This window comes from Rousettus aegyptiacus, unplaced genomic scaffold, assembly GCF_014176215.1.
Source record: "Rousettus aegyptiacus isolate mRouAeg1 unplaced genomic scaffold, mRouAeg1.p scaffold_m13_p_12, whole genome shotgun sequence".
NCBI lineage: Eukaryota > Metazoa > Chordata > Mammalia > Chiroptera > Pteropodidae > Rousettus > Rousettus aegyptiacus.
Window position 1 is genome coordinate 16601203 of NW_023416287.1, and position 27090 is coordinate 16628292.

A 27090-nucleotide genomic window follows, 5' to 3' on the forward strand; every position below is an offset into this window, starting at 1 on the left:
GAAGAGGATGCTGTTGGTGGTCCAGGCACTATCCACAGTGCCTCTTCCTGGGATGTGGCTCCGGCCCTGGGTAGCCAGACCTCCCACTTTGCCCAAGGTAGGGGCTCTGAATCGGCAGCAATGGTGAGCAAGCAAAAGGCCAGAGTTGATACTCACTCCTCGGCTTGGATGGAGTCAGAGGGCGCCACGTAGTTGCTGGGGATGTAGCCCGTCTGTCCGGTGCTGAGCGAGTGGGCAAGCCACCAGTCTCCCTCTCTGAGCACGGGGAGAAGGAAGGAGCAAAAACAAGGGTAGCCATCAGTGGGGGGCCCCGGTGCCTGCAATCTTCAGGGGCGCTGTGCTGGGGGCCCCTGAGGCCAAGAGGAGCAAGCGCAGGGAGCAGTGGGACCAGGCCACTTGCAGCCTGCCAGGCCAAGCTGGCCTGGAACTTTTCCTCTCTCTGGACCAGATGCCTCTTAGCCAAAGCTGACTCAGATAGGCTTTGTCCAGGATTGTGGAAGGACTGACCTTGGTCAGCCTGAGGCTCAAATTCACAGGGGCAGAGTCCTAGGAGAGGAAGTGATCTGCTTCCCTTCAGAGAGAACCAAGCCATCTCAAGATGCCAAGAGCTGCCTCAGGAATAAAGTAGGGAGCTCCTTGTCTCTGGGGAACAAGCAAGTTGCAACAGGAAAGACGATTCCTGCCTAAGATGGATGTCAAATCAGATCTTTGAAGCCTCCCTAAGCCCTGAGATTTGGAACCCCAATCCTGGGACCTGGTGAGACCTGGGTGGAGACAGGGAGTGGCCTTTTTGGGGCTTGGTGACAATCCAGGTGCCAACCCTGCAAACTAGAGCAGTACCAGCCTTTGTCACAAATCACAGGTCACACCTAAAGGGTTCCTTAGCTAAAACTGCAAGACTTCTCTTACAGCCTTCCCATCTACAGGGGAAACTGAGGCCAGAGGGGGCTGTGACTTGCCCAAAATCACACAGCGAGTCATGTCAGAGGGGCCGAGCTGGCAGAGCCCCAATGCCCGGGGTCACTTCTTTACTAACTGTCCCACAAGGAAGAGGAGATGGGGACCGGAGCAGAAGGAGCCCCCCACACTGTCGGGTCCCCTGGGCCTGTGTGGGAGTGGGGAGGGGGCAAAGTACCTTTGTAGCCATCTGAATGTGAACCAGGTCTGGCTGGAGCGGGGGTCCAGAGACACAGAGGAGAGAGGAGAAAGCGAGAGCCCAACAGGAAAGAAGAGGCAGAGATGGGGGTGGTGAGAGAGAGAGGCAGAAAGAGCCAGGAAGAGGGGGAGAGCCAGGCGGTGCTGGGGACCGGGGACAAGGCGGGGCAGCCACAGAGGCCTGACATCCAAAGCAATCAAAGGGGACAGGGAGAGGGTCAGGGTCCAGGCCTCTCCCATTCCTACTGTGTGGAGGGGAAGACTAGGGCCAGAAAAGCAAGGTCCCCACCGCCAGATAAGAAGGAACCCTCCCCCACAGGGGCCAAGAGGCTCGATGGCGTGCTGAGCTTCTCAGTCCAAGGCTGCCTTTGGACCTCGCCATGACCCTGAGAAGATACACAGCAAGCAGAATGTGCTCCCCTCACCATCGCTGGGGCCCAGAGGGAGAAAGGCCCTTGCCCACAGTCACACAGTCTGGACTTGAACCTGAATCCTGTCTCCTGGTTCTTCTGACCCACATTCTTCAGCCCATTTTGAATATAGAGAAGTTGAAGCCAGGAGAGAGTGGGGCTTGGGGAGCTCTCCAGACCCAGGGCTCAGCTGGGGAGCGGGGGGCGGTAGGAGGCAAGGCTCTACCGGAGGGGAGGGGGTCCCTTCCGGCCTGAGGCAAAGGCAGCGTGATGAGGGCCGTGCGGGCCGACTCGGCTGTGCCACACTGACACACACTCGGGCAGGGACGCAGCTCATGTGGGAGTCTGCAGGAAAAGGAGGGCCCAGAAATAAGGGGGCAAGGCCCACCTCAAGGAAAGAAGCCCTTGGATGCCCAGGACCTCCATCCACTTCCTGTTGTACGCCCACCAGGGGCTGTCCACAATGCCTGTCCCATTGACCCTCAAGGCCACCCTGTGAGGAAGGAAGGCAGCCTCACCCCAGATTAGAGAACCAGGACTCACAGATGTTGAGGGACCAGCCCAAGGACACACGGCACCCTGGCTGATGTAACCCAGCACTTTCTTTGTAGAATTGGGGAAACTGAGACACAGAGAGGAACAGAGACTTGCCCAAAACTATAAAGCAAGGACTCAAGTCACAGGGAACAACTGAGTCCAAAGCCTTCATTTCACCAATGGCGAAACTAAAGCAAAGAGAAGGGCAGGGATTTGCCCGAAGCCATACAGCAAATCAAGGGCAGAGCAAGGGTGAGAACCAGGACCCTTGAGTGCCCTCAGCCAGACACAACAGGCCTCCAGGACCCCTGCAGCCTCCCCAGGCCTTCGAGGGCTCGGATTCCCTCGGGGAGGCCAGGGGAAGAGGGAGGAGGAAGCAGCAGGCTTAGGGGTGGGGGACAGGCCTGAGGTCTCCACCGGAGGTTACAAAACAAAGCAGATTGACAAGGCCCGAGTCTGCAAGCTGGCCAGCTCCTGAGGAGCCCACAGCCACCAACTCAGAGTGGAAGGCCAGCGGGAGCATGTGCCCAAAAGCCAGCCAGAAGCAAGGGGGTTCGGCACTGCCGACGTTACCCAGACTTCAGCCAGCAGAGCCTCCAGGCCCCCAACATCAGCCCACGTGAGTCTGGGCTCCCGGTCCGGTTCGGAGGTTTTCGTTCACTAGGGCAGGGATGGTGGTGCACTGTAATCTCACTGAAGGACCCAACCAACGTCCATCTGTGGCCTGGGCCCGACTTGAGAGGTGTCCGAGGGCTTAAGCGTCAGAATCAGGCACCCCGGGCCCCATCTCAGCTCACCACTTGCAGTGCGACCATGGTACTGCCTCAGTTTCCTCATCTGTAAGATGGGGATACTCACGCCTCCCTCTGAGGAACGTACAGTACCAGCACAGGGTCTGGCACATAGTAGGTGCTCAATGTGCATGACCTGTTAGTGTAATGATTTGGTTACAAAAGAGAAACAGGTGAATCTGTATCTCAATGGTGGGTGCCCTTTCTCACTCTCCAAAGCAGCTCAGGGCCAGTCTCCAGGATGGATTTGCTGTGTGACCTTGGACAAGTATCTTACCCCCTCTGGGCCTTAGCGTCCTCATCTATAAAAAGAAGATAATAGTCACAGAATCTCCCTTGCAAGCAAAGTGTGTAAATCAGCACCAAGCTGACTCTGGGTTAGAATTACTGTGATTATTTCTGAGCTTCAGTTTGCCCACCTGTGAAATGGAGGTATCAAGCTCCATCTTCCCAAGTCGATGGTCTGGGAGGCTCAAACCTGCCACGGGTGGCTGCCAAAGGGCTGGGGCTGCTCCCGCAGGAGGGGCCCAACCAGGGACACCAACCCAAACCCAGCTTCAGAAGTAACAGCTGCGCTATCCTATCAGGTTGAGCAGAATTGTTTTGCATCTTCCCAGGTTGAGCAGAATTGTTTTGCATCTTCCCTGGAGCTAATCTATCAGGTTGAGCAGAATTGTTTTGCATCTTCCCAGGTTGAGCAGAATTGTTTTGCATCTTCCCTGGAGCCTGGTCCTTATCAGGGAATCGCACATTTCCTGCCTGACCTGTCATTTTCCCACCTGTGGCCAAAGGAGAAAGCACTGAACCAGGAGTCCCTGAGCTACGATACCACATCCTGCCTGCTGTCCACTGGCTGTGTGACCTCGGGCTACTGACCTCACCTCTCTGAGCCTCAGGATCCTCTTTTTGGACCCTAATCTTTGTGCCACCCAGACTGGTATGTGGATCAGGGGTGTGGCAACTTTGGAACCTGGAAAATGATGCCTGTTTGGGCACTTTCATTTAACTCACTTGGGTTGCTGGGACTGTCGGCAAAGCATTCTGGGGATTGCGGGCAAGCCGGGGCAGCCGAGCATGGCCCAGGCAGGCAAGTTTCCAAGCCCTGCGGCCTGGGCGCATGGTTGGTGGAGAGAGAGCAGGGTGAGGCCAGGGCAGGTCAGGTAAGGAGGGCAGGAAGGTGTCCCCTGCCCCATGGTAGATGGTGGAACTGGAGTGCCCAGGGCAAGGTGGCAGAGGTCAGTGCGGGATGGAGGGCTCCCCCACAAAAGCTGCTGGAATTGGGAGAAAGGGGTAGTTCAGGGAGTGATCCAGAGTCAGACCCAGAGGAGCCCTGTTCCTGGAGACTCGGACACCAGGGCCAAGGGCTTGGGGCAAAGAGGCTTCAGACCCTAGTGGGCTTCCTCAGACCCAGGCCCACAAGGCACCCAGGATTCTAGGACTCCGGGCTACGTGGCATGAAGATCTGGGGAGCAGGGTCTCCAGGCCTGCTACCGCGAGGACCCCGACCCAGCCAGCCCCAGCCAAACCCCAGTAACAGAGGCTCATCCTTAAACCCTCACTTCCCCTGCCACCAAGTTTATCCAGAGCTTAGACTCAGAAATTCCCACTTACAGGAGGCGGGTGTTGGGGTGAGCGACTGACTGGGGGATTAAGCAATAATGGTGGAAGGATAGGCAGGGTGGTCCCTGAGGTATGAGATCTGAACACCTCAAATTTGGGTGGCCCATCTTCCACTAAGCGCTCCCCCATTCCTGTATCCTTCCTGTTCCTCTAACGCCAGCCCCCAACTCTGCTGCCACCTGACTTCTCAGGTGAAGGAGCAGCTGAGCCTTATGGTGTGAGGACAGGCTCCCGATTCACCCCCACCTCCTGATCGGGCACCTCACTGCCACCGAGGGCTTCCCATGGACGGGGCTGCATCACTGCCTGGCAGCCCATCCCGGAAGGCCGGAAAAAGGAAGGGAAGGGACTGGACAAAGGAAGGAGTGAGGGCTGCCCTTGAACTCCGGGTGAAAGAGGCAGAATCAAAATTTCCGGAGCCTTTTCCGCCATCACACCTTGGCTCAAGCTGTGACCCCAGCTGAGGGGCCCTCCCCATCCCTGCCGGCTGAGATTCCCCAGCCCTTCAAAGGCTCCAACCTGATGCATCCTTGCTACACGGGGCTTTCCCTCCTCCTGTCCCCTCAGAGCCTCCCCTGAGTCCCCCTCCAAGGGCCATGGGTCAGGCCTGCTCCTCCCTGTTCTGCCACCATGAGCTGTGTGACCTCAAGCAAGTCATTTTACCTCTTTGGGCCTCAGTCTCCTCATCAGTAAAATGGAGCAAATACGAGTCTGCACTTCTCAAGGGCTGTGGTGATGTATAAATAAAATAATGCAATCGAAAGCGCTCAGCACGAAACCCAGCCCACACACGAAGCGCAGTGAACAGCGCTGTTTTATTACTATTCGTTCACCTTGTTCCCCAGCACCAGCGGGGCACGCCCCACCCCCACCCCCCACCCCACACCGGTGTGCTGAGCAACAGGTGATGGGGGGACGCAGAAATGTGGCAGACCTGAGAGCAGCCCTCACGGAGCTCCCAGTCTCAGAGAGGCAGATGCAAAAGGCTGGAACCATGAGAGAACTGAGGCGACCCTGGGACTAGGACATGTAAAGGGGTGGAAAGTTGGGGAAACCCCCTCCCCCAGGGAGAGCAGCTTGAAAAGGGAAGAGGACTGCTGCCCAAGTTCCAATCCTGGCTTTGCTATCTGGTAGCTGTGTGACCTTGGGCAAGGGCCTTCAGATCTCTGAGCCTCAGTTTCCTCGTTTGCAAAATGAAGACAGCCCTTCCCCTTGTCACTACAACCCTGGTGGGAATGTAGCAGGACACAGGTAAAAATGCCTGGCACAGCACCTGGCACCTCCTTTCCCTTTCGCCTCACAGGGAAGGCAGCCCTGAGCTGGATCTCGAGGGCCGAACAGGAGTTTGCCAGGCAGATGGGACAAAGGGTGTTTCGGGCGGAGGCAACAGCATGCGCGGGGCGGGGAGGCATGAACAAGCAAGACACGCTCGGAGATGGCGGCAATGTCCAACCTCCTCAGCCAGGCCTTCGAGGATGCTCAGGGATCAATTCTACTCTATCCTCTAGAAACTTCTTGCCCTTCCACGGCCCTGAGGCATTCAGCCCAGTCCAGTGCTGCGTCCTTCCACAAGCTGTCCCTCTGCAAGAGACTGACTTCCATCACCTCCCATGTCACATGACTTCACTGCTCTTCCTTCAAGGACCTGTCTGAACCTCCCAGGCCCTGTGGCCACCACCAGAGCGGGGCGCACAGCAGAGCTCTAATGCCTGGGTTGACCCTGGCCCCGCCCACTGCCTGCCACCCGGCCTGGCCTGGGGCTGGCTCCTGGCCACACTCTGGCTCCAGGAAGGCATGGACAAGGCCTTCTCCACCCAGGCCCCAGGCGGGCCCAGCACTGGACCCTGCATGCAGCTGGCACTCAGTGTGGGTCGAAATGGGGAATGAGTGAGTGAAGAAGGTGGATAGTGAAAAGAGGTGATGGGGAGTGACAGGGGGTGATGGGAGGACCCTCCCCATTCTCAGCCTGGGGTTGAGGGACACGGTCAAACTGCCTGGGAGTGGGGACATAAGCTTGGGAAGCTGGAGGGGGGCAGCCAAGGGAGCCCAAAACCACAGGCAGGAAACAAGGCCACATGCAGACTGCAGCCCCACCCCCGCCAGCAAAGCACCCCAACCCGGCCTGCCCACAAAGTGTGTACACACCTGACATCCACCTTCCTCCTAAGGGCCAGCGAGAGAGAAGCAGAGAGAGGGAGAAGCTGAGAGAGGGCTGGAGGGAGCAAGCGCGGGCCAGGAAGGGGGATCCCGAGGCTGCAAGCGGGCCGGGGGTCGGAGGGGTGGCAAGCGCTGCCAAGGGCAGCAGCAGCAGGGGCAGAGCTCTGCCCCGCCCTCTGTCAGCAGCTCCCGCAGGAGCGAACCCCACTCCACCCTCACCGCGAGGCCCCCCACTGCCCCCAATCCTGGACGTATGGCCCAAAGCCTGCACAGGACCCCCAGGACTGGCACTGTACCCCGTCACCACTATACTCTAGGCAAGGAAAGAGGAAGGAAAAGGAGGGGAGAGGACCCTGAGGCTGGAGTCCCTAAAGGTGAAACACACATCCACTAGGGCACCCTGCCCTCCACACCCTAACCCACATTTCATCCCCACGCCCAGTTCTGACCCTCTCACACTGGGTGCCCAACACGGGTCCCCCAACCTTTCCAGTGTGGGCTCCTCCCCCTACAGCTGGAGGCTCTGGCTTAACCAGCTGCCCCAGCCCCTCCAGCCCCAGGTCACTAATGAGGGCACGTCTGTGGGCACAGCCTCTGGCTGCAGTCTCTGCTTTTTGTCGTCCTGGCTCCTGGGCCCAGTACGGCCCCGACTGCGTGCCCCCCAGCAGGGTCTGGCGTCTGAGGCACTGTGCTCTGTGGACCACTTACTGAATCCACATCCCGAGGGCACAACCACCTCCGCCTGCCTCATCACTACTCCCTCGAGCCCCAGGATGGTTCCTGGGCCCTCAGCCAGCCTCGACACTCAGCTCTGCCTGCTGCTCATCGTGTTGCCTCCTGGCTCTGGGAAACTCAGAAGCAGCTCTGGCCCAAGACCAGACGAGGGGATAGGGTCCCAAGGGATGACAAAGAAGGACGGCACTCACGTGTTGTTGACAATCTGGAGCCGCTCCCCTTTCTTGAAGGATAGGTCGGTCTCTGTCCGCGACTCATAGTCATAGAGAGCCACAAAGGTGGTCACTCCCCCTGCAGAGAGGGGTGCTTTGTGTCAGAACAGCCAGGGCCATGGCTGGGGCGAGGGGTGGACAGGAGGGCCCTGTATCCTAGGAGGAGTGAGGGTCTCCCACACAGCTTCAGAGCTCAGGCCAGAGGCATGGCACATTCAGGGTGAGCAGCCCTGTGAGGGTGTGTAGGAGGCGTGTGCATCTCTTGATACGTGAGTGTTCCACTGGGCTGTGGGTGAAGCTGGCTGTGGGCTTATCTGTTTGGTATCTGTCATCCCCATAGAACCAGAAGCCCCCGCTAACAGGCATCTGTGTTCCCAGAGTCTGGCACATAATAGGTGCTCAAGAAACGACTGTGAAGTGAATGAAGGACATTGCACCAGGATAGGCCACTTCATTTCTCTCTCAGTGTGTGTGTGTGCACTTGTGCCTCTGTGAGTCTGTGATGGCATTTTATGAGTACGTGTCTGTATCCTGCATGTCTTTGAAGGGGTTCTGACCATATGTGGCTGTGTCTTCGTCTGGGAGCATGAGGTTGTTTGTGTGTATGTGTTTGTATTTGCGTACACCTGCACTGGACGTGAGTCTGTGCCTAAAAGGTGAACATTCACGTGTCTCTGAGTGTTTCTACCTGTGAGATGTGTCTGAGTATCTGATAGCTCAACACGTGTCTATGTGCTGCATGAATGTCTTTGAATGAGTTGCTGATCTATATGTGCAACCACGAGTGTGTGGCTCTGTGTGGGTGTGTCGGGTGAGAGTACACGTGTTTCTGTGTCTCACGTATGTCCATCTCCCAGACCATGTCTGCATCTCCTTAGCGTCCCTTGTCGGGGGTGCAGTACCTCACATCGCCAGCAGAGGGCGGAGGGGCGCATCTCGGCGTCGGACTGGCCTCTAGACCAGCGCAGGCTCTTCCTCCTAATCTGCCCAACCCCCTCTGTCAGACACCAGCCCCTGTCCCTGACCCATCTCTGGACTAACCAGAATAAAGAATAAAGTCTCAGACATGGTCCCAGTGCTGCCCTGAACGGCTCCCTGGCTCTCTGGACCTCAGTTTCCCCCTACAGTCCTATATCTCTAGACCCCTTTATACTCTGCGTCTGACTGAGTGTGCGCCACACTTTCCAGTGTACAAAGCCTTTCCCCACCCAGAGCCGCCAGGAAACTGCCAACAGTCCCCAAGATGATGTAACTCATAGACTCTTTCCCTTTAGTGAGCAAAAGAAACAGCAGCCCAGAGAGGCGGCTTCGCTGCCCCAGGGCACACAGCTCTCAGGCAGAGAACAGCCTGAGCTCCGCCAGGAAGGACAAAGGCATCGCAGCACCCACCCCCTGGCCCACTGACCAGCCAGCGGCCCCGCCCTCTGCGGGGAGGTGACTGTGTCCGAGGAGTTGAAGCCCCCGAAGAGCTTGGGCTCGGAGGCCGCGGGGCTGAAGGCCGTGTTGGGGCCGCGGTGGCCATCAGCGGAGGCCGGCTTGCTGGGGGTCTGTGAGGTGGGGAAGGCGCCCCCGCCCGCACCGTGGGCATTCTCGGCAGGCTCCAGGCTGCGGCGCCGCTGGCTGGCGTCCTTGGGCTTGCTCTTGTTGCTGCCCATGGTCCTGGCTGGAGATGAGAAAGGACCCTGGGGTGAAGGAGGGGTGAAGGAGGGGCTCTGGGAGCAGGCAGGGCTGCCTGAGCTCCTTAGACAACCCCCACCCCCACCCACTGTATAGATGGGTAAACTGAGGCCCAAGGAGGGGGTACCGGTTTCTTTACATAAGATAGCCTTTTGGAGCCTGTTTCATCTGTAAAATGGGAATAATGACGGCATCCACGGCCAAGCACAGAAGAGCTCATTTAGAAGCCCTAACCTCTCCCACCCGAGTCACTGTTTCTGTCCCTCATGGGCAGGGACAGTATCTGAGTCAGGTCTATATTCCGAGCACTTAGCACATAGGAGAGGGTTCACTGAGGGTTTGTTGAGTGAATACATGACTGACTGAAATTGTCTAACACCAGAGAAAAGGTGCTAAAAGTTGCAACCAAGGCAGGGATACAGCAAGAGGCTGGAAGAAGTGGTTGCTGGGAGCTCAACATTGTCACAGGGCCTTTGCACATGCTATTCCCGCTGCCAGAACGCTCTTCCCTAACCACTTCACCAGGGCGAATCATGCCTCCTGAGTTCTCAGCTGAAGCCGCCTCCTTGGGAAGTATTTCCTAAATCCTTTCACCGGTTTAAGTCTGCCTGACTTTTGTGCCTCTCCTTGATGCGACCTAGTTTTTATTTTTATTTTTTTATTTGTGTGATTATATGACTATTACCATGGGCTTTTATCTGTCTAGTTCACTGCTGTGCTACCAGTACCTAGCAAAGGGTGGCACACAGTAGGTAGTCAATAAACAGCTGAATGAATGAGTAACTATTCAAGAGTTGAGAATTCTGAACCAGAAATGTGTGAGATCTAGATATTGGAAAACACATAAAAAACCAAGCTGAAAACTCCCCAGTGACGTCTAAGGCCCCGCCACTCCCTTTTTGCCTCCCACTTCCCCATACTCAGGTCCTGGCTGGCCAAGGTCTCCCCGACCATCATGGCTGTTCCTCCCCACTCCCTCGTCTTGGCTTCCCTGATGAGTCATCACCTCACCTGTGGAAGGAGCTGTCCCAGAGGACCTGGGAAGCAGCCTGGGGTCTCAGCACGAACACCAGGTGTGGAGTCAGGGGTCGTGGACTCCAGGCCCTGCTGCACTTCTTCCACTGTGTGACCCTGGGCAAATCACTTCCCCTCTCTGGTCCTCAGCATCCTCATCTGCAAAGGAGGGATAAAACAGACTTCTGAGGGCTGTTGTGAGGATATGATTAGAAAGAGAAATCATAATGGCTCTGACTCTTAGATCATAATTTATCTGACTCTGACTCAAACAGGCCCAATGCTCAGAGCTTCCCAGATCTCCAACCTTCGCAAAGCGTTTTATAAGAGAGAGCAAGGCCGGGCAGGGCACAGCTGTTAAGGGTAGGCTCTGAAGCCAGACTCCCCAGCTCAGATCCTGGCTCTGTCCCTAATCAGCTATGACCTCAGGAAAGTGACTTAACTTTTCTCTGCACCCTGTTTCTTCATCTGGAAATGATGGGGTCATTGTGATAATTAAATGGGTCAAGGTAGAGTGCCAAGAACACAGCAGGTCACTCTGCCACAGCGGCTTTCACTGATCTTGTGTGACTCTGGACACACGGGGGAGGTGGGTTCTGACTATTCTCCAGGGGAGGCTGTAGGCCCCAGAATCAGTCCAGAATTTTCCCTGGGAACCTGCTGATGGGGAAAAGTCCCCTTGTGTGGTTGGAGCCTCAGGCAAGATTATTAGCCCTGAGCACCAAGCCCGGCTCTGTGACCCCACTCCCTATGTGAGCCTGAGGCAATCCCTGTACCCTCTGGGCCTCGGGCTACTGGAAACCACATGGGGGTGTGGCCTGCATGCTCCCTGGGAAAAATCCAGCTCAGACAATATGGGGCTGAGGAGGCCCTGGGGAGACCTGCTCAGTAGCCCAAAGGATCACTGGGGCCTCCCGAGGGACAGGCCAATGGGCCTAGGGACAAGGAAGGCCATGTCCTATGGCAACCCAATCATTGAGGTCACGGTGCACATCAGCACCCATATAACTGGTGTCCCATGGGACCTAATGACCTGGTTACCCACAGCCTGAGGCTTGATGGAGGCTGAGCCCCAAGAACTATACCCGCCACCTACTTGCTCCCTAGTACAGCATTCATAGCAGCAAGCCCTCTGCTAGTCACTACAGGGGGACAGAGAAGTGAACTGGCCAGGTCCTTCCTCAGAGGGCACATGCTTTAATAGGGGACTTGCTTGTGGAACTTCGAGAGGAAATAACAATTATAAATTTTTTTAATTTTTTAAAAATGTTTTCTAAGGCCTAAACTTTCTTTCGAATGACTCAGTGATGAAGAGTGAGCTCCCTGTCACTGGAGGTAACCAAGGATAGGAGAAATGGTACTTGGCTGATGTGCTATGGAGTGAGAGGGAGAGCCAGGGCTCAACCTTGAAGGCCCTTCCAGCACCAAGAGGATGTATGTGCTCTCTTTGGAATGGGGCAAAGGAAAAAAGATGGCTCCTGAACTCTTAAGTTTTTCCACTGACCAAGAAGACCACTCCCCACTTGGGCACTCAGAAAAAGCATAAGAGGGCCTTCAAGACCAGACCAACGTGGCCCAGGGCCTCTGATTGCAATGCTTGCCAGTTGAAGGGGTTCGATTTTTTGTGGGGATTTTTTGGTCCTTGCAGTTGATTTTAATTACATAAGTAACATGTGTCTGTGGAGAGGCAGGCAGGTCGCAATTGAGAGCCAGGGTCCAGGAACAGACTACCTGTGTCTGGATCCCAGCCCTCCCACCCTGGCATGGAACTCTGTGCCTCAGTTTCCTCCTCTGTCAGTTGGGGATATCAACAGTATCAGGCCATAGGGCTGCTGAGAGAATCAGCAAGGAGAGTGCACAGAATGCACTTAGGACAATGAGGCACATTGTCAGTCTGGCCTGTAGGGGACAAGCACCTGGCCGAGGTGCATTTCCTTCAGGCACTATATGAATGTAGGTAGGACTGTAAACCTGGATCCACTTAGTGCCCTGGATTGTGAGCTCCTTGCAGGCAGGACTGGATTGGATACATCTCCATATCCCAGTAAGCAGAACATGCCTGGCGCCTACAGGTGCTCTGGGAATACTTGCAGAAGAGACAAAAGACTAAATGAACACAGGCATATGATTTGCATTGGCTTTGTTCCTGCAATGCCGCATCATAGAGACCAAGTACCATTCAGCGATATTCAAACGCTCCCAGAGCCTGGACCTTGTACTGGGCCCTGCTCTAAGCACTTGGCAAATATTGACTCATCAAACCCCCATGATCATCTAGGAGGTCGATACTAATAGTGTCCCTATTTTACCAATGAGGAAACTGAGACACAGAGAGCTTAAGGAACTTGCCTGAGTCACACTCCCAGGGAGACAATGAAAGGAACTGGGGTCAGGGAACCACACTGGGCAGGCAGGAATTAGAGGCTGCTCTTCGGGGCTGCCTCCTGCCCTCAGGACCTCTCTCTCTTGGAACAGCCAGATGCCCTTGGTGGATGGGGCCTGAGTGGATAAAGCAGCCCAGCCCTATTCCTAGAGAAAGCCGAAAGTTTCAGGCTTTGACAAAGCAGAGTATGTCTGAGGAAGGACAGGCACATTTAGGGTGGGTCCCCCTGGTGCTGCTACCCTGCTGTGTGACCTTGGGAGAGCTGGCCTCCTGGCAGGACCTTGTCTCAGAGCCCAAACGCCAAGTCACCATGAGTTGCCCACTTGAGAGCAATAGACATCCCCACATCTCTTCCACCACTTGCACACTCCGAGGCAGAGATAGATCCTAGGGACTCATGGGGAAGTGGTGGGGGCTCTGTACTGGGGGTGCCAGAGGTTCCCAAAGGAAGGTGGCCCCTTTCCTCTGGGAAACCACCCCCACCACAGGCCCCGAAGAGAGGGCCCGCACTATCGCTACCTTTGAGAGGTACCAGGATACAGCCCAACGGCACTTCCCCCACAGTACCCCCCAACACGTCAGCCTCGGCAGGTCCCGACCTGACCTGGCATCCCCCCTTGAGGCCGCCCCCGCCCCTCGTCACTGCCTCGGGTCTGGTCCTCCCTTCCTCTCCCACCAATCTTCTTCCTCAAATGCATCCTCCCTGCACCCCATTTCCATTCCCTCAGCCCAGGCCCCTGCCATCCTGGCCTGGGGGTAGCAGGCGTGACCCCTCCAGTGCACCCTCCTCCCAGCAGAGGCATCATTTGTGAACCACCTCTATAAATGGGGGCCTCCTCTGCTCAACGCTCCCCCTGGAAACCCAGCAGTGCTCATCAGAGGGGTGCAGGACCTAGAAATGACGGTCCATTCACCAAGTGGACAGCTGTGCAGCTAAGCAAACAGAACGAGAGCCCCGTGCGGCCTGAGATGCTCATGACACACTGTTAAGTGAAAGGAGGAAGATGGCAGCCTAGACGGTCCTCTGGGCCTCTCAGGGCTTCCGTTTCCTCATCTGGAAAATGGGGGCAAAAATGCTGCTTTCGTCACAGGGTCAGCAGAAGGACTAAACGGGATAACGCATGCAAGAGGCTTAGTGTGGTACCTGGCATGCAGTACACATGAACTACAATTATTTCTGTGAAGAAAATTAGCACGTACATGAGTATGTGTATATGTGCCCATGTGCACACACGTGCTGTAGAGATTTAGAGAAAGTTCTGGAAGAATTCTAAATTCTTCACAATGTTACGCCCAAAAAGTGTGGAATAGGGAGAAGAAATTCCCTTTTTTTACATGCTCTATCACTTGACATTTAAAAATTACTTTGTCGTGACTTTTTTTTTTAATGAGAATTTTTTTTTTTAATATTCAGGAGCTTCCCCTGATCTCCGTCTGGAGGAGGCTGAAGCCCCTCACCTGGGTCCACCCAGCCCTGCAGAGCTGGTGCTACCGCCATCCCCATGGCTTCCCCCCGGAGGGCACCACCCTCGCTCCCCCCTCCTGGCCCCTGCACAGGCCGTGCCCCTCCTCCAGGCACACAGGTGCTCACAACATCCAGAAGAGTCCAGAAAAGGCTGTTGTTCAGTCATGACGCACCCCCATTCCTTCCTTCCAGACTCCGAAGAATGTCACTGCCACCTCTTCTAAGGGTGGAGGGGAGCCCAGGAGCTTAGGAGTTGAGAGTGAAGACTCCAGACAGGGTTCAAACCCTGACTCCAGTACTTACTAGTTAAATCTCCTTGGGCAAGTTAGTTCACCTTGCATGGTCCTTATCTTTAAAATGGGGATTATAGTAAAGCTAACATCTGAGAATTAAATAAAGATTAGAGCCATGTGCCAGGCACAGAGTAAGTGCTCAATAAACAGCACACAATGTTATTTGCTATTGCTATCATCGTGACAGGCATTAAGAGGGGCCATGCGAGAGGAAGCAGGAGTTAGGTGGCAGGGCTTTGGATGCTAAGCACAGAGCTGAGACCTTCACATGCAGTTGACACTCAATTGTTCTGCCAGCACAATGAAGAAGGGATTATAGCTGTGCCCACTTTCAGATGGGACCGAGGTTCAGAGAAGCCAGAACCTTGTCTGAAGCCACACAGCTAGTGAGGGCAGCAGAGCCGGGATGCTCGAGGTTCAGGAGAGGGGCATCAGAACACACCTCTGGTGCCCCCCACATTGTGCTAACAGCCCCCACTGCCCCAGGCACTTCCACCACTCCACTAACCCTGACATCATAATCCATAACTCTGGACCCTCCAACAGAAAAAAGGAAGTTAACAGGTAATCCCTCCAAATCAACAGTGTAGCTATAGCAGCAAAATAAAATCAAAGAAAGCCTTAACATCGTAAAAATATCAATTCTTCCTAAATAATTCTAAAAACTGAATGTGATCCCAATGTAGCCAGGGAGTAATGAGAGGGAAATAGCCCAACCCGATAGTAAAAATTACTATAAAATCACTGTACGTAAAACTGTATGATATCAGCACAAAAATAAAACAAATCAACAGAAGAGAACAGAGGGTCCAAAAATTGTCCTCAAACATACAGGAATTTAATATATAATGAAGGAAGCATTTCATACTAGAAAGGAAAAGGTAGACTATCTTTAAGATAGAGTTGGGACAAATGATCTACCAACAAGAAACCAATAAAGTTGGATCTCAATCCCACACTCCATGTGCCTATAAATTTCGTATGATCAGATTTAAATCACACAAAAATAAAACCATAAGCTCTAAGAAGGGGAGGAGAGAATAAATTTTCTAATCTCGGAATGGAAAAAGCATTTCTAAACATGTCACGAAACTTAAGAATCGTTCTTAAAATGATAAACAATCTACATAAAAATCTAAAATATCTGCATAGTTCAATAAATATCAGAAACAAATTCAAAAGGCAAACAATAAACTGAAAAAAAAAACTGTAACCCATATGATAGACAAGGGTTTTTTTTCTTTTACTACATAATGAGCTACCACAAAATAAGAAAAATAACCAGATAGTTTACAGCAAACCAAGTGGCTCTTAAACATGTAACAAGACGCTCAACCATACCTATAAGATTAATGCAGCTTAAAACTACACAATCTACCCAACCACAGCACACTACACATTCTTTGCAAGTGCACATGGAACATTCTCCAGGATAGGCCACGCTAACCCATAAAACGAGCCTCAATAAACTTAAAAGGAGTGAAATCAAAGTATGTTTCAGACCATCACAGAAAGAATTAAAAAATCAATAACAGAAAGAAATGTGGAAAATTACAAATGTGCAGAAATTAATACACTTCTCAATAACCAGTGAATCAAAGAAGAAATCACCAAAAAAAAAAGGAGAAAATATTTTGAGGTCAACAAAAATGAAGACAATTTATCAAAATGTTCGCATGAAAATTCTACAATTGTATTAACCAATGTTACCCCAATAAACTTAATAAAAATAAAAAAAATAAAAAAGAAATTTAAAAAAAGAAATGCTTATAAAAAATGTATGGGCTGCTGCAGAGGAGAGCTTAAAGGAAAATGTACAGCTATTAAATGCCTATATTAAAAAAGAAAGATCTCAAATTCTATCCTTCCATCTTAAGACACTGGCAAAAAAAGAGCAAACTAACCCTAAAGGAATAAAAGGAAAGGAAATAAAGATTAGAGCAGAAATCAATTAAATAGAAAAGAAAGAACAATAGAGAAAATCAACAAAACCAAAAGTTAGTTCTTTGAAAAGATCAACAAAATTGACAAAATCCTAGAAAGACTGACCAAGAGAAGACTCGAATTACTAAAACCAGAAAATAAAGAGAGGATAATAATACTAATCTTACAGAAATAAAGACTATAGTATAGGAGAATGCTAGGAACAATATTATGTCATCAAATCAGATAACTTGCATGAAACAAATAAATTCCTAGTAAAACACAAACTACCAAAACTAATAAGAAACAGAAAATCTGAGTAAAATTAAAACAAGAGATTGAATTAGTAAATTTAAAGTTCTCTCAAAGAAAATCCAGGCCTAGATGGCTACACCGGTGAATTCTACTGAACATTTAAAGAATTAATATCAATTCTTGGCTAGGGAACACTTCCCGACTCATTCCATAAAGCCAGTATTAACCTAAGACCCAAACCAGACAAAGATATCATAAAAAAAGAAAACTACAAAACTATATGTCTTAGGAATATAAGATGTAAAAATCCTCAACAAAATACTAGCAAACCGGATCCAGCAACATATAAAAAGAATTTTGCATCATGACCAAGTGAGATTTACCCCAAGAATACAAGGTTGGTTTACCTTCTGAAAATCAATTCATGTAACAGACCTTATCAATAGAATGAAGGACAAAAACCACATAATAATCTCAACAGATGCAAAAAAAAAAAAAAAGTATCTGACAAAATTTGACACCCTTTCATGACAAAACACTCAATGATCTAGAAGCATGAGAGAATTTCCTCAACCTGATAACAGGCATCTAACTCGGTGATGAAAGACTGAAAGCTTTACCCTAAGATCAGGAACAAGGCAATGATGTCTACTCTCGCCGCTTCTAAACAATACTGTACTGAAGGTTCCAGCCAGGATAATAAGGGAAGAAGATGAAATAAAAAGCACCTAGATTAGAAAGAAAGAAGTAAAACTATCTCTATTTGCAGATGACATGATTTTGTATATAGAAGTTCCTAGGGATTCCACTAAAAAATTATTAGAAACTAATAACAAATTCAGCAAGGCTGCAAGTTACAAGACCAATATATAAAAATATTTATAAATAAATTATTTTTCTATACACTTGCAATAAACAATCCAAAAATAAAATTAAGAAAACAACTTACAATATCAAAAGAATACTTATGAATAAGATTAACAAAGAAGTGAAAAACTTAAACTCTGGAAACTACAAAAATTGTTGAAAGAAATTAAAGATCTAAATAAAGGGGAAGACATCCCATGTTCATGGATTGGAAGACTAAACACTATTAAGATGGAAATACTCCCCAAATACAGATTCAACACAATCCCTATCAAAATCCCAGCTAGGCTCTTTGCAAAAATTGACAAAATGCTCCTAAAATTCATATGGCATGTCAAAGGACCCAGAATAGCCAAAGCAATCTTAAATAAGAAAAACAAAATTTGAGGGCTCACGCGTCTCAATTTGAAAACTTGCTGCAAAGCTCCAGTAATCAATACTGTGTGGTACTGGTATGAGGACAGAGTTACAAATCAGTGGGACAGAACTGAGAGTCCAGAAACAAATCCTCATGTTTATGGTCAGTTTATTTTCAACAAGGGTGCCAAAATAAGGGTGACTGTTCAGTGGAGAAAGAACAGTCTTTTCAGCAAATGGTACAGGAACAACTGGATGTACACATACAAACGAGGAAGTTGGACACCTTCCCCCATACCTTACACACACCTAAATATACAAGGTAAAACTTTTCAAATTTTTATAAGAAAACATAGGCATAAATTTCATGACCTTGGATCACAACAGTTTCTTAGATACGACACCTAGAGCACAAGCAAGGAAAGAAAAGATAAACCAGACTGCATCGACTTTTAAAACTTTTATGTTCCAGGGGATGCCAACAAGAATAAAAAGAATGCAGAGAACGGGAGAAAACATTTGCGTACCATATATCTGATAAGGGACTTGTATCCAGAACATACAAGAAACTCTTACAGCTCAATGACAAAAAGACAAGTCACCCAATTAAAAAAAAGGCAAAGTTAAAAAATAGATAAATAATAAATGGGCAAAGGCTCTGAATAGATACTTCTCCAGAAAAGATACAATGGCCAATAACTGCATTAGTCATCAGGGAAATGCCAATCAAAACCACAATGAGGTACCACTTCACGCCCACTAGGATAGCTACAATTAAGACATAAAACAAGAAGTTGTTGGCAAGGATGCAGAGAAACTGAAAACTTCATACCTTGCTGGTGAAAATGTAAAATTGGTGTAGCTGTTTTGGAAAACGGTCTGGCATTTCCTCAAAAGTTTAAACACAGAGTTACCATATGACCCAGACATTTCTGCTCTTAGGTATATACCCAAAAGAAAAAAAGAAGATATCCACATAAAAACTTGTACACGAATGAATGTTCATAGCAGCATTATTTATACTAGCCAAAAAGTGGAAACAACCATATGTCCATCGATTGATGAATAGGTAAATAAAATGTGATAAATCAATATACTAGAATATTTATTGGCAAGAAAAAGGAATGAAGTACTGATACATGCTACAGCACGGATGAACCTTGACAACATTATGCTAAGTGAAAGAAGCCAAACACAAATCACATATTGTCAGATTCCTTTGGTATGAAATGTCTAGAATAGGCAAATCTATAGAAACAGAAAGTAGATTAGTTGTTGCCTGAGGCTGAGGGAAGAAGGTTTCAAGGGGAAGTGGAGAGTGACTAATGGGTATACAGTTTCTTTTGGGGGTAATGCCAATGTTCTAAAATTGAGTGGTGATGGTTACAAAACTATGAATATACTAAAAGCTGTCAAATTGTATACTTTAAATGAGAGAATTATATGATATGTAAATTATATCTCGAGAAAACTGTGATCTTTTAAAAAAATAAATACGCCAAAGGCCACTGTTTACCTATTAGATTGGCAAAGATCCCAAAACTCTATAGCAACCTGTGTTGGTGAGAGTGAGGGGAAGCAGAGGGTGTGATATCAGGACATCTCGACACAACCTCCTGAACGACAATCTGGCAATGTCTATCAAACTTACGACAGCACACACCCTCTGATCCTGCAATTTGGGATTAATCCTACGAATATCCTCATACATGAACTCTAAGCATAGGTCTGAGGATAGTCCTTGTGGAATTGTCTCTAATAAGCAAAGACCGGAAACGACCAGAGTATTCTTCGCTAATCAAACAAAGCATGGTCTACACGTCCATACTGTGAATACTATGCAACCCTGAAAAAGAAAGCAGCAGCACAAAATATTCTCCAAGTACAGTGTCAGAGAAAACAGTCAGGTGTAGAACAGGGTATACCATGTGCCACCATATTTTTTTTTTAATATTTCTGACATACGTTTATATATGCCTATATTTCCCTGGGACACACCAGAAACACTCCTCAGTGGTTGCCTCTGTCAAAGAAATCTGGGAACAGGTTTGAATTATTTTTTACTGCGTGTGTGTTAATACGTTTTCTTTCCTTTTTAAGAAAAAACACAGGCTTACCTGATTTCAAATCCTAGCTCACTCTCTCATAGCTCGGCAAGTCACTTTGCTTCTCTGAGACTTTGAATTCTGTAAAGGGAAAAATAATAATAACATCTTCCGTACAAGGTTGTTGTGGAGGATTCAATAAGACAAGGCATGCATAGGACTCCCCACCACACCTGGCTCCTAGTAAATGCATGGTTCTTGCTGGTTATGAATATGTTACTATGCACACCAAAGTGGACTGGAACAGGTGCCACCAGAGAGCCCCAGACCAGATGTTCAGAGCACCAGAACCCCTCTGACTGGGAGAAACTGAGAAAGGCTTCCTGGGAGAGGCAGCATTTGTAAAGGGCTTTAAGGATAAGGAGTTCCACAAAGAGATGACTGGGGATGGTATTCCTGGCAAAGGGAGCTATGCAAGCAAAGGCCTGGGAGTAGGAAAGCCCTGCGTAGTTGCTCAATCACTGTGCATTTGTTGGCTCCTTTAACAAAGCGTAGCTGAGCACCTGTTACTACAGAGCACCAGGCACTGTAGTAGGAAAGGTGGACAAAAGCCAAAGTGGCTGGACCAGCCAAGGGAGAAATTACAGACAGTTCAGTGATGAGGACAACAAGGGTCTGGGGGGCAGAGCCTCACCCAGGTCCAAGTGTTCATTAAGCAAACCAGGAAAAGGAGACTCAGACAGGGCAAGGAGCTGCCTAAGGTCACATATCAGGTTCTTGACTTCTGAAAACAGCCTCTCTCAGCTCTGCCCTCTCCTCCCACAAGCCTGGAGAAGAGAAAGCCCACAGGGGCCCTCCTGGTGTGCATGTAGCAGAAGGTGGATACAGATGCTATCTAAACGGGAGACAAAGAGGAAGAACAAATGGTTTTCAGATAACAGTGGCTAGTTGATTGGTACAGAGACTCCTGTGTGCCAGGTACCATGCTAAGAAGTACACTACATGCACGAGCCCTGGTGAACCCACTGCAGCCCCTTTTTGCAAATGAGGAAACTGAGGCACAGAAGTCAAGCTGACTGCCTAAGGTCACACAGCTCATAAGAGACAGCATCAACAGGAAGACTCAGATTGTCTGGGCTCTGCAATCTCGTGCTCCAGGGCCCATCCCCCAAGGGAGCCACCTGCAGGGCCTAGATCAGCAATTGTACCCTTTCTCAGAAGGGCCTGAGGTAGAAGCTGTTCTCAGCCAGCAAAGGAATGTGTCCTGATAACAGTCGCCCAACCTGGAAGAGAAGGTGGTAGAGACTGTGGCTGGAATGTGTGGAGGTGAAGGAGGGAGGAGGCGGACAGGGCACGGCCCACTGGCAGCCATCCATCCTACCTCTGGAGAGAGAGGAGCAGAAAGGCCCCATCACCTGCCTGAGCCAAGTGGGGTACAGCATCGTGGTTAGGAGTACCCCACTGTGGCCCAGAGGAAAACTCTGGGCAAGTCGATCAAAGCCTCCTTCAGTACCATGGAGATATCCATAGTCATCTCCAGGCAGTTGCAAAGGGCAATGAGCTAACCCATGCCAAGCCCTGGGCACATAGGCCATGCTTGGTAAATGGGCCTTAACTATTGCTGCCACCATTATTATTTCCACTGTCACTGTTCGGCCCTCCAGTTCTCACCAGGACCCTGCTACACAGGGACGATCAGCCCCATCATTCAGAGGAGGAGACAGAGAGAGGCTCAAAGAAGCCAAGTCCAGTGCCCAGACCACTAACCAAGATGGCAGAGGGCCAGCTGGGGATCCTGGCTCTCCCAGCCCCAAGTTATTGTCAGGCCCTCTCCCCAAGGCAACTGGTCTCTCAGCTGGACTCTTGCTGAGAGTCCTCACACCAGGAACTATGCAGGGTCCCTTGGCCAGTCCATTTTCCACAAGGAGCAATGGAGGCCAGGACAGGGCGAGTGGCTGGCCCAAGGCCACGTAGCCCAGGAAGGACCACTGATAGAGTGAACACATGAAACCTCTGAACTTCCAAGACTGGGTCCCCTACCGATGTCCCCTTCCTCCCACCACAGCTCTGTGGGGCAGGTACCACCAGCACTGGCCCTGTCCACAGAGGATGAAGCTCGGACTGGAGCAGCGTGGGAGATGGTGCTGGTCCAACACACCCATCTCACAGGCAGGGCTGCGTCCTCTCCCTGTGACCTTCCACGCTAGAACGTGCGCTCTCCGTGGACAGGGATCTTGACCTGATTGCCTGTTTTTCCTTCAGAACCTCAAAAGAACTGCCTGCTCAACTAGGAAGTTTTTCTACAATGGCTTTTGAATATGGAAAGGATTCCTGCCTCAGAGTGAAAGAATATGAATAATGACGTTAGTAATATCTAATTATTTATTTAGCACCTACTGTGTGCCATTCCTATTACCCCATTTTATAGATGAGGAAACTGAAGTACAGACAGGTTAAATGATGTGATTAAAATACCACTTCTTGGCAGCTGAGTGACAAGTCCTTCCCACTCTGAGCTTTTCCCTAAAGAGGAGTTGCCAGCCAGGGCCACAGGGAAGGCCCCAAGGAAGAAGCCTGTGGCTGAGCTCTTCTTGGTAGTCTCCTCCCCAGAACTCAAAGCCATGGGCTGCTCTAGTGCAGGCGGGTGGATGGAATGGGGTATACCGATGAGGATGTGGAGACCCACACTTTTCTCCCTCACATCATCCTACCTGGGGTTCATGTCACCCCTTCAATGCTCCTGACATCCCTGGAGCAAGCTGTGGCCACATTCATTTTATACATGAGAATATGGGGGCTCCAGAAAGCTGCCCCAGCCAGGAAGTGGAGAGCCAGGATGCCAATCCAGATCCCAGAGGTACCAAAACCTATCCTCTCTCCACTGTACCTACAAGAAGGCTTAAAAAGCACAGCCCGAGAAGTGGGCATAGTACATGCAAAAGGCCCTGAGGCAGGAAGGTCAGTTTTATAGGAATTTATCAAGTGAGAGGTTTGGACTGAGTGGGTCCCAGTCTAACTGGGTCACTGCTGGCCTATGGTGCAGGCATGAGGTCTGAGAGCGGGGTGTCTAGCCCCAGGTCACATAGCAAGGCAGAAGCCAGCCCTCAAATGAGCGCATAGGCACTGGGAATCAAGATAAGATTCTTAGGGCACCAGGACCAAGAGTGCTGGGCTGAAATGGAGCAGGAAGAGAAGATGCTGGCCACAGACGACTCATAGATCAGGCAGGTCTCACCCTGCCAGGTACCACCTGGCCTGGCCTGATGAGGGCTGGCCACCACATGGCTGAGTGGAAGGCATCCATCGGAATCACTGTGTGACCTTGGATAAGTCATGCCTCCTCTTGCACCTCAGCATCTGGACAGAGGCCCTGGCATGCCAAGGACTCCTTAGCAGACCCCCCAATATCAGGGCATGACTACAGGGAACAATAAGGTGACAAGTGTCGCTCTCTCCCAACCTCTCCAAGGTCATCTCTCCCAGGCCCGCCTGGCTGCCCCACCCCCACTGGCTGATGGCTGATGGGCCCTGGGGGAGTAGTCACCAGCCGGCCCCTGCCCACGGCGCCCGTTGCCTGCCAGCAGCTCTGGCTGCTTCTCTGCTCTGAGAACACACAGTGCCCCCTCCTCCCCACCCACGTGCATACAGTAACTCCCTCTGGGGACACTGGTGGGCAGGAGCTCCTGCTGGCTAGGCCCCTCCACACAGTCAGCCTGAGCTCAAGCCCCCACACTCAAAGCCCACAGGTGGCCTACCCTGGATGTGTGACCTTGGGAAGGTCCAGCCCTCCCTTTACTCGTCCATGCAATGGGGCCTCTGGCAGATCTCTGAGAGAGAGGACATGTTATTCTGAGGTTGGGGACAGTGGTCAGCAAGATGGCCAAAACCCTTAAAGCTCCAGCCTGCTGCATGCTCCCTCCTCCGTACCCCATGATCCTCCCTTCGACTCATAATGACCCTCTGGCCTCGAGACCTTGGCACATGCTGTTCGCTCCCCTAAAGCTTCGCCACCAGCATCCCTGACTCCTGTGCCCCTCAGAAACTCCAGTGTACCCTTTGGGCCTGACCACAGGCAATACCTGACCTTGCCTGCCCCCCCAATGCCAAGAGGCACATCCCTCTTTTTCTGGGCTCACAAGGCTTCCACCACATGGGGATTAAAAGCTGGACTGCCTAGGTTTAAAACCCAGCTCTGACTGTTCCTAGCTGTGCGACCTTGGGAAAGTTACCCCACCTCTCCATGCCTCCATTTCCTCGCCAATAACATAGGGATAAAAATAATAACCTACCTCCGAGGATTGTTTTGTTACATCAAATGGATTCCTATTTGTGAAGTGCGTAGCACAGAGCCCAGACCCTAGCGAATGTGCCTTAGGTGTTTGCCATCAATCCATGACAGCAGCAGCTGTTATCTGTTGAACACCTACTGTGTGCCAGGCCCTGTGCTCAGCATCTTATCCGGATTCTCTCACAACAGCCTGGGAGGAGGAGCTGTTATAAGCCTCACTTTATGGCAAAGAGAGGGAAGCCCAGAGGGATCAGCTTCCCTTCAAAATATGTTAGGGAGGAGGGGACTTTTGCTGCTATTAGGAATTATTGCTCATTTCTTTTAGATGGATTATGGTTTTGTGGCTACTTTCTTAACACGAGTCCTTGTTTTTTAGAGATACACACTAAAAGATGTGCACAGGCTGCATGTCCTTTAAAATGACACAGGATTGCGGGGGGCGGGGGGGTGGAACAGGTATGGAGGGGGCGGGACAGGCCTTGAGTTGGCGGTGCTTGGGGTCCCGTGATGGGTTTGTGGAGATCGATTATACTAATATGCCTCCATAATAGAGCTTTAAAAGGAAGATTAAATGAATAATGCAAAAACAATGTTTGGCCCCCCTCCCCCTCCCACCAATTGCCCCAGCCTGGGCAAACCATTATCATTCCTCCCCCCTCGTTGGACTAATGCAGTAACCCACCTGCCTCCACCCTCATCCCAGCCTGTTCTGCACACAGCAGCCAGATGCACTCAGAACCCTCCCGCGGCGCCCATCTCACTCGGAGTTAAAAGCCAATATTAGAATGGTCCAGAGGCCCCCCCTTATCGGCCCCTCAATCTTTCTGCCCTTTTCGCTCTCCATTCTCCCCACAGCTCACGCAGTTCCCCTGGCCTCCCGACACCCCAGCACCTACTACCTTAAGGTCTTAGCACTGGCTGTTCCCTCCATCTGCATTCTCTTCCTCCCCCTCCCCCCAGCAACAAAACTCCTCCCTCCCTCCTCTGAGGTGAGCTTCTGGGAGAGGTCTTTCTTCCCCAGGCAACCTCTCTAATTACATTGCCACCCCTCCCCCGCTTTCCATTTGCTCCGAGGCACTTGTCACTCTCTCACAGACCACGTGCATATATTTTCCCTATTTGCTGGGATTTTGTTTCCCTGCCTAGAAAATGAGCTCTGTGAGAGCAGGGATTTTTGTCTGGTTGGTTCTTTGCTGTATCTCCGGCCTCTAGAACATAGCCTGGTATAGTGTCATAGTGCTCAGTAAATATTTGCGGAACGGAGGGAGGGAAGGATGGAGGGATGGAAGGATAGATGAATGAGTCCTACCCAGGGCCTCACAAAATGAAGGGGTACAGGCCTCAGCCCTGGGCCTGTCCAGCTCCACAGCTTACCCCCTGACCCCTGCACTTCCCTACCACTGCCTGGCATGTTGGGGTGGCAGAGCCTCTGACCACTCTGATATATATACGGGGCAGTGCGCGAGTCTGAGACAACTCCAGGCCCCAAGCCCGCCTGGCAGGGGCTTAGACACAGTCAAGGTACCAGGGGATGTTTGCTGAGTGAGCAAGGAGTGAGTGATGAGTGAGCCAGGGGCCGTGGCAGCCAGAACATGTCTGGTCCCGTGTTCACGCTGCAAACGTGCTAGGAATTGACAGTCCTCAAACCGGCTCTGCCAGTGTGGCTGCGGTGGGGTGGGGCACTGCAGGCTTGGGCTGGCACCAGCAGAGAGATGGAGGGGTGCTGCTGGGGACAGGACTCGAAGCCCCGGGAGGACAAAGGCTAAGCGAGTGGACTGTGGAGCTCCTACCAATCTCAGCCCTGCAGAGACGAGACTGTTCCAGCCCCTGTGGCTCCTGGGTTTCTTCATGAGCAGGAAGGGGACCCCTTTCCAGCCTTCACACTCTGACCTGCCCTGTAGAGGGAAAGATCCCTTCCTGCCAGGACCTGGCCTCTGCCTGGAAGCCCTAGAGGGAAGGGCAAGGCCCGGAAATGGATGGCGCTGATGCAGAGCGAGGCAGCAGGCGACCTGGGGTAAAAGCCTGCTCTGTCCTTAGCTGCTGCATAGCCGATCCTATGCCCTTTTCGGACTCAGTTCCCCCACATGGAAAGTGGTGTTGGGCATGGGTTCCAGGGACCGTCAATCCCAAGGGGCTGAGTTATCATTTGGCAACTCCGGCCCTGCTGCTCAGCTCTGGGGGTGGACGTGGCCAGAGCCCACACTTGCACACGTGTCCCTGCTCCCCACAGAAACAACAAGAAAGATATCCGCTGGTTACTGAACGCTTACTGCATCCCTGGCATCGGTGCTTCACATGCACCGTTTCATCTGATCCTCCCGACAGCACCGTACGGTAGGGACCATTCTGTGCCCATTTTCCAGCAGAGGCCCAGGTCCCATGGCAAGCCGGAGTCCAGGCCCTCAACCCCACCCCTGAGGTCACATTGGGCAGCCTCCATCTCCCCAAGACAGTTCAGGGCAGGAAAGAAATCTCATATACCTCGCAACTTTGGCTAGAATTTGGGGAGCAGGGTCTGTATTCCTTAAATCCAGAGACTCCCTAAGTCCTGAGCGGCCGAGACTCGACACTGTCCCGCTGTTACCAGGCTGTGGGTGTAACGCGCTGAGCCTCGGTTTTCTCGTCTGTGAAAAGGATCGGATCTTGCCAGTTTTGCCTAGGGTATGTCATTGTTTAAAGTCGCAGGAACTAGAGGACTCAGTCCAGCCCTCGGGACAAGGTGGAGAAGCTGTTGGACCTATGTGCCTCCAGATGGATTAGGGAAAGGGGGAGCGAACATGAACCTGAACCCCACTGTGGTCTACAGCAAAGCCTCATCACCAGCAGCTCAACAGAGGAAGGATAATTCCTCCTGACCCCCATGTAACCCAGTTCCAAGCCATGTCAATCCCACCTCTAAACACCTG

The 27090-nt window shown here is 51.2% G+C and overlaps 1 protein-coding gene across 5 annotated transcripts in view; it reads right to left on the reverse strand.

Annotated features, from left to right (window-relative positions):
* Positions 1-27090, reverse strand: part of SRC (SRC proto-oncogene, non-receptor tyrosine kinase) — a 49645-nt gene that overhangs the window by 10685 nt on the left and 11870 nt on the right. Inside the window, exons 2-9 of one of the 5 annotated variants that reach the window (XM_016148296.2) lie at positions 19969-20037; positions 13606-13745; positions 10306-10467; positions 9023-9280; positions 7597-7696; positions 6659-6676; positions 1136-1168; positions 157-255 (exon numbers count right to left, since the gene is read on the reverse strand). In XM_016148296.2, the coding sequence (XP_016003782.2) occupies positions 157-255; positions 1136-1168; positions 6659-6676; positions 7597-7696; positions 9023-9272 (500 nt within the window). In that variant the 5' untranslated portion in view covers positions 9273-9280; positions 10306-10467; positions 13606-13745; positions 19969-20037. Of the gene's footprint in view, positions 1-156; positions 256-1135; positions 1169-6658; positions 6677-7596; positions 7697-9022; positions 9300-10305; positions 10468-13605; positions 13746-19968; positions 20038-27090 lie in introns of all 5 variants that reach the window. The other 4 variants (XM_016148294.2, XM_016148295.2, XM_016148297.2 and 1 more) reach the window with 4 other exon arrangements.